This window comes from Priapulus caudatus, unplaced genomic scaffold (assembly GCF_000485595.1).
Source record: "Priapulus caudatus unplaced genomic scaffold, Priapulus_caudatus-5.0.1 Scaffold163, whole genome shotgun sequence".
Lineage (NCBI taxonomy): Eukaryota > Metazoa > Priapulida > Priapulimorpha > Priapulimorphida > Priapulidae > Priapulus > Priapulus caudatus.
Genome location: NW_014577224.1, coordinates 313,199 through 320,698, shown reverse-complemented (window position 1 = coordinate 320,698; position 7,500 = coordinate 313,199). Strand labels below are relative to the sequence as shown.

Below are 7,500 nucleotides of genomic sequence, written 5' to 3'. Positions count from 1 at the left end.
ATCATAGAGAGTATAAAAGAAATTGTTGGAAAGTTTCGACGGAAAATCGATTGGGTTCTGTGGAGGCATGCCAGGCTTGGCTGCTTGCCGAGCGTTGTTGCCACTGTAGTGACTACTATATATATATACGCTGCTCAACTCGATATAAGTGCCGGAACGACGAGAGCTCTCTCGATGCCAACAATAAAGGTTGAGGTGATTCTTGACTGTAGGTCAAATACACAGCCGCCTGACCACAGGCACAGGCGCGGACGGATGTACGCGCACGCCAGTTACGCTCCCCACCCACACAACGCACACACGCACAGCCGCACGCCACGCACGCAACACACACAACGGCTGCCACGCGCACGGCAGCGCGGCCACCGCCCGCACGCACCACACATATCAGTTTTGTCAATAAATTTATTTAAACCATAATCAGCATTGCATCAGCTGTGACGGATAAAGCAAATGAGATTTTTCAGGCCTTAATTGCCATGCATTTCATTAGAGGACATACGCAATTACGCGTACTCCACGACAAAACGTGCACGAATAACAACAGAGATTGATTTCGTCAAAAATGCCAAACATTTATTTGAGTTCATGCTGTAAAAACCACCAGAACAACGTAACAGACTTACTATGCTTGTTTCATAATCAAGATGCTCGAACAACTATTTAACAAGAGTGTACACACCCTCAATATAATCGAAATATCATCATTTCCGGCAAACATCGAAACTGAACGGAATCTTAAAACGAAAGTTACGGTACATAATTTTCAAACAATATATACTCTACCCGCATGTATAACTCTAGTATATCAGGTAGGCCCTCTTCGGTGATGCGACGTCATGAATACAGCGAGATCGGGCTAGAAAAATCTCAAAAAATAAACATACATGTGAAATTAGCAATTATACACGTAAAACGTACCCAGTATCTATGCTTCTGAGAGGCAGAACATCTATATATAATGGTTTGGCTGGTTCAAACAAGTCCCGATAAAGAGATTACGCGTTATGAATTCTGATTCGCCCCTAGCCTTGCCATAGCTGTTTTCTACATCATAGCGTAGAAATCGCGAAGGCGAAACGATGACGTCGCGCATCGTTCCCAGCTGATGTTGCTATTAGATATCATCGTATAGTAATAGTCACACGGATTTAGCACAAGCCGTTCACGCTCCTGGATTTAATATATTTATGATCTATGCGTCGTTGGTCGCAATGCGCTGCATACAAGCGGTAGACTGCCTACAGTAATAACTGATTACAGCATACGCACGATTTGCGGATCTCGCGTATTTTTAATGAAGCTATTACCGTCTAGTACGTGCGTCCTAAGAAATAATCTTGCTGCCTGTTGCTCTTAGCTCTACAGCTACATTTACTGACATTTCGTTGCCCAGAACTATGCTTCAACTGCTTACAGTAACATGTATCTATCTACAGGACACTGACAATGCTACATCTTCTATCGTGAACCAACGCGCATGTCGAATCTTGGAAAATTAGGAGGTCTGCGTTTTTGGCACCCACTTCTGCACTCGAATGCCTTACTTACACGGTTGCTAGCAAACTGGCTGCTTTCGGCATCTCGACGTTTTCAATTCCGCCATCTTGCACTGCGTTTTAAAAATGCTGTTGTATCACGCGCTTAACATAAATCACAATGGTTCCTGTACTCAAATGAGAAGTGCATGGAACGATGTGTACGTTTCGCACCACTGAATCAATATCATACACGGAGTAGTAAACGACTTGGTTATATACGTTAATACGAGTATACATTACAGTCACTGCAGTAATTTTATTTATCATAATGGCATAGCTATCGACAATGGGTATGTAGAAGACCTGACGACAGCGTAATATAATATTGAGTATATGGTAATGAACCTGTCGGGCGAAGCAGGTACTAGAAAAAGTTTCGATGTTATATGTAATATGCTAGTGCGTTACGAACCGACAAATACACAATTGCGCTCATTAATTATCTGCCCTGATTAATAAAAACCGGGCACTTTGCAGCCGGGCTTTATATATTTACCGATGATTGGTAGTCCATATCGCGGACGTCACTACGGAAACAGAAGTTAATTAATTTCATATTTTTCTTTAGAATCCTCTTATCGCTTCAGTTGCGCCTATCGCATAGTCTACATTCCGTAAATAGTTGACATCATCTACTGTCTTGCCAGACGATGCGTCATGCCGAAGAGGCGTTTCGCGAATGATATTCTGCCAGTTTAAGTAAAGCCCTAGATTTATGTTATATTTAAAAGCAGCGCAGTCATTTCTTCGTCCGCTGAAGCGGATGTAGAGGTAATCTGTGCTTCTTCACCCACCAGTCGCTCGCTTCGCCACATTAACCGTAGAGACACAGACAGAGTACATTCATCATCAAACATATCACCGTTAATTATATCCGGCGATACAGGAAATCGCGACTATTCCTTACTTTGAATAGGCACGCCAAACGCTGAACAACACGTTACGCGTATAAGCATATATCATGTATGTCGAACAACAACGACACGACGCATAGCCTCCGCCCCTATCCGTGACGTCATGCGAACGGATGGGGCGCACCTAGGCAATTAGTGCTAATCACGAGGCGGGATCTCGTCCAACGAACATTATAGACTATTTTGAATTTTTTAATCGATAATCAATAATGTGAATAATATTTGACAAAACAGAAAAACGTCTCGGATTATAATAAGCGTAAATGTCATTCTAGCTGCTCTCGCTCGAGCATTCGGCAGAACCAACACCACTCTGTACGTGCACCCTTCCTTTTCGAACTTTGTTTGTTCGTTCACCTATATACTGCGACCCTTCGTACGGCCTGTTTCCTTCGCCATTAAGGGACTATCTTAACCTAGTGGTGTAGTGTCGTGTGTCGGTGTGTGGTGTGTGTGTGTGCTGTGTGATGTGTGATGAGCGTGTGTGATGTGTGCTGTGTAATGTGATGTGTGTGTGTGTGTGTGGGTGTTGGTGTGTGTGTGCGTTGTCGTGTTGTGTGTGTGTATGTTGTGTGCGTGCGTACGTGTGTGTATGCTGTGTGTGAGTGTGTGTGGTGTGTGTGGGAGTCAGATGTGTGTGGTGTGTGTGTGTATGTGTATATTAACCGGTCAGCCCACTGATCCCCCCACGTATCTCCTCCCTCCCCCTCCCCTACACCTCCGCCCACACACTCCTACCTACTCGCGCCCCAGCTATAATCTTGCACACCTCCATACACGACATTGCGCCGTAAGGCCGTCACGTCCGCGGCGCGCTACACACTACCAAGGCCACTGTCGTGATCAGTGCCAATATAACAGCGCCTCTCCATTCGTCTCATCTCTTCATCTCTTCAATTTGACTACGCCTGGAAACAGCGCATGTTCTACTCCTAGCACAGGAGGGCGCACACGGTGTAACAGCGCATCCTTCACACGGGCGGTGTATGCGCGCTTCGGTCGGTCGGGGTCGCGGTGCGGGCGGAGCTCGTTTCTGCTTCCGGGCGTGATCGACCGCTCACTGTTTCGAGCGATGACGTCACAGTTTAATAGCCGGTGACGTCACTATTTTGACAGGGGGACCGCACGTATCGGCACGCCCGAGTATATACACGTTATACACGATGAACAAGCCAGCATTGCCGCGTGTTTCTGCAGCGTATTGACGCGCTGTCAGTGGCTAATTGCAGCTGTCACTGACTGCAGCCAGTATATATAAGCTCTGCAACGGTAACGCTCACCGAGGGTCGGGCGAGGGGGGGAAGCGCGGGGTCACAGACGTGATTTTCACATTGCTGACCCTGCTGTGTTGGTTGCTGCTGTTGTTGCCGTCGTCGTCGCCGCACCGTCGCTGCTGCTGCTGTTGTTACTGCTGCCGCCACCGCCGCAGCCGCTGCTGCTAAGTTTCTTGCTGGTGGTGCTCGCTAATGCGTGTACTGCATGCTAGACTGTACTTACCGCTGCTCTACTGACTGCGCTGCTTTCTGCCTGGGGCGGTGCGCGTGCGTGTGCTGCTGCTGCTGCTGCTGCTACTGGCCTACAGCAGAGCGAGTTCCTGATTGTAACACGACCCTTCACCTGTCTGTCTCAGGTGGGACTGTTGCGCACGTCTATTCGGTTGGCTTACTGACCAACGCTAGGGTTGGCGTGCTGCAGGCGCGACACGCACCTATGCCGCGCGCCGACGTCGTCGGGTCATTCCTGCTCTATCGGCGAATGACGCGATCCTGGCGGCGACGGCGTCGGGCTCGTCTTCTGAAAGTTCAGCCGCGGCATTTCGGGGCTGGGCGACATGCGCGGGCTGGCGTTGCAGCCCGAGCTCGCCGTGCTGCTCTGGCGCGGGAACTGATGCTGCTGCAGACTGCTCTGGCGTGGCAACGCTTCCTTATGGAGTAAGTTCTGCGTCTCGGGTAGCGTTAGCGACGCTTGCCGCGGCACGAACGGCCCGCGGTTGTTCTGACGCTTATACGGACCCTGCTGCGGCTGCTGCTGCTGCTGCAGCTGCTGCTGTTGCTGCTGCTGCTGCTGTTGTAACTGTCGCGCTATCTGCACGGGTAGGCATTCGAGTTTGTCCTGTAGATCGACGACGCTTTTCTCCATGCGGTCTATTCTGTCGGTGAGCAGGTTTCCCTGGTTGTACATGTCGGCGACCATCTCATAGACGGACACTTGCGTCTGCAAAGAGCGAAGAGGAAACCCATGCACGCACTCGCATATGAAATTCTGTCGGTGCGGGAGGTTACGCGTACGTATATCGTTATATCGCGTGGTTTGTTTTTATGTCGTATTTGCCGATCTGCCAGTCTCGAGTTTTTTCCCCCCGAAACCATTTCTCTAATACCGCCGGCAGTTGGAAAGACGGTAAAACGTTGTTGCGAGCGACGAAATGTTGTTATGCTGAGAATTGCAGCGACAACGCGATATCTCACGAATAAATTATTAATAATAATAATAAATTATAAACGAGAGAAGAGAAAACGCAACGTCGGTCTTACGCCACATGGCGGCGAAAAACTTTGTACATGCGCTATTGATACATACACGTGGGTTTTGTAGCAGTCGGCAAATGCCGCTTCAATATTAATCTTTTTTCGTCCTGGAATTTTTCATCGCGACCGTAAAAAATCCAAAAGCAATACACCGATCGATATTTATGATAAAAGGCGCCGGCCTCTAAAAGCCGAGATGCCCACGCGCTCCCGGATATCTGCATGACATTTTGTTCGGCGAGAGCTCGCTATCAATGAGATATCCGAAATGCGAAAATCTAGCCGATGTGATCTTTCGACTATTCATTTCGTATTCGTATAATATTCAATTTACATTTCGGGATATTAGCATAGATCGAGATGTCACCGACTAACCCACGACATGACGCCGTCAGTGACGCAACGAGCTTCGAACGAAATGACAAAAAATAAAAATAAAGATTGACCACTGCAAAACATAGAGCCATAGATAGTGAAAAGCCACATCGTTCATTCTCAGACGTAATGCGGTTAGAAGAGGGCAAATGCAAACTGAAACTCTGCAAAGGAATCCATTGTCATCATCATACATCAAAACTGCAAATGCATTCGAGACAACCTAAAACGGAAAACGTCGCATACGACGCATACATCCATGCGAATTTCATACGAAATCCATACACAAGACGAGAAAAATCAACACGCAGAAACGCAGGCCACATCTCTGGCGAAATCACAGCAACGAAATGAACCCAAAGTCTGTCATCTGCGCATCACCTAAAATCAGTCAACAATGACGCTATTTAAATGGGGAAAAACTCCCCCGGGGGTTTCGATGCAAAAAAACAGTGGTTATCGTGCGCATGCACACACGTACGCTCAGCGCGGACATGCGGCATAACGAACGCACGCAAACGCAACTCTAACAAAAAGCAAACTGTTAGATCACACAAACCAAGAGAGGCCGCGTTAACCCATCCGCCATTCGGTTACTCCGACCCACACGTTAACCCAAAGAGTGCATCGATGGAGATGGAAGTGGGGATTCCAATAAGGCATCACGAAAGGAATTCGATTAGCGAAGGATAAAATGCAGGGTTTGCAGGAGTAATACAATCGTGCTTGTAACAAAAGTAGTGCCATCTCTGTGACGCGATAACTGCCAGGCCTTAACATATATAAATATATATATATATATATATTATATATATATAACACAAAGTATGTGTATAATCTGTCACTCTGAGAGACTTCGTGGAAGAATAGCAAGCGACACAACAGTGGTGCACAAGTCGCCGGCAATCTGAAAGCGAAATTTCTGAAAATGTTATGTTGCACAAAGCGATGTCGTCGTATAGAAAACAGCGGGAACACGAAACACATGAAGGCTCACATAAATATAGAACAGAGATTTCGAGATTTGTTGTTTCTACGAAAAGAAAAGTATTTGCCGAAAGAGATTTTAAGAAAAAAAAAACACCAAGTCAGTGAGGCCATGCGAGCATGAGGGAGAGATATAATTGATCACTGCCGAACGCACGAACGCATGCGCTTCGTGCTCGTAACGACATGCGAGCGAAGGAGATCATTTAAAATGAAGCAATAATGAGGTATACGGCGTAATAAATAGCCTAGCAAAGAAAAGCACGTTCCTAAACGCGAACCCATGTGCAAATGTTCGCCTAAGACAACGGAGGTATAGTTGATGATAAGATATAGACGTCGAAATCTAACTTCATGAGCACAGATATCGACGATCGGGGGGGTGGGGGTGATGGCAGAAGGGTAAAACATGGGTAACTGTGGTGTAACCCGCTGGCAGACGGTCTTTGTTATTTTGTTAATGAGTACTATATAATGAGTATGCAAATTTGATGCTGAGAGACTAGTTTGAAGCTGTAGACACGAGATTGCGGTATCGGTGTGAAATACAGTGAAAGTTTATACGAAACGAAACGAGTTCACACAAGTTCTCAAATTTTCCGATTTTTGAAATGTCTCTTATTTGAAAGACTTCGATTTTTGTCGCTTTACAGAATCGAAACACAAGAACGTTGAAAGTATAGAACCTCGTCCCGTGCTTACAACTTTTAGACGATGTGAAAGGAAGGAGACGAATTTGCGAGCAGGCCCCATCATGACTCGTGTTAGTGACTTCAGTTCGTTTTCAGACCCGATTTCTTTCTCGACAACAAGGACAAATAAGAGAAACATTCAAACCTCGAAAAATCTAACGTGTGGGATCGAGATGTATACACTACTCAGCGACGATGTAACATGGCATAGTCTCGATGTCTGAAAACAGGCGAAAATCATTGTTACACACCGAATATTTGGCCCTTTTTCGTGATCCGCACTGTTAACGTTGTATGCCTATACATGTTATCAGGGGTTAATAATGACAAATTTGTCATTATTACCTCCTGATGTTATGTTTGTATGCCTACATGTTATGTTTGTATGCCTACATGTTATGTTTGTATGCCTACATGTTATGTTTGTATGCCTACATGTTATGTTTGTATGCCTACATGTTAT

At 46.2% G+C, this 7,500-nt stretch overlaps 1 protein-coding gene across 1 annotated transcript in view; it reads right to left on the bottom strand.

The window, feature by feature from the left end:
* Nucleotides 1-4,189: 4,189 nt before the first annotated feature.
* Nucleotides 4,190-7,500, bottom strand: part of LOC106806477 (small conductance calcium-activated potassium channel protein-like) — a 15,642-nt gene continuing 12,331 nt past the window's right edge. Inside the window, exon 5 of the mRNA XM_014808430.1 lies at nt 4,190-4,669. Coding sequence (XP_014663916.1) covers nt 4,190-4,669 — 480 coding nt within the window. The remainder of the gene's footprint in view (nt 4,670-7,500) is intronic.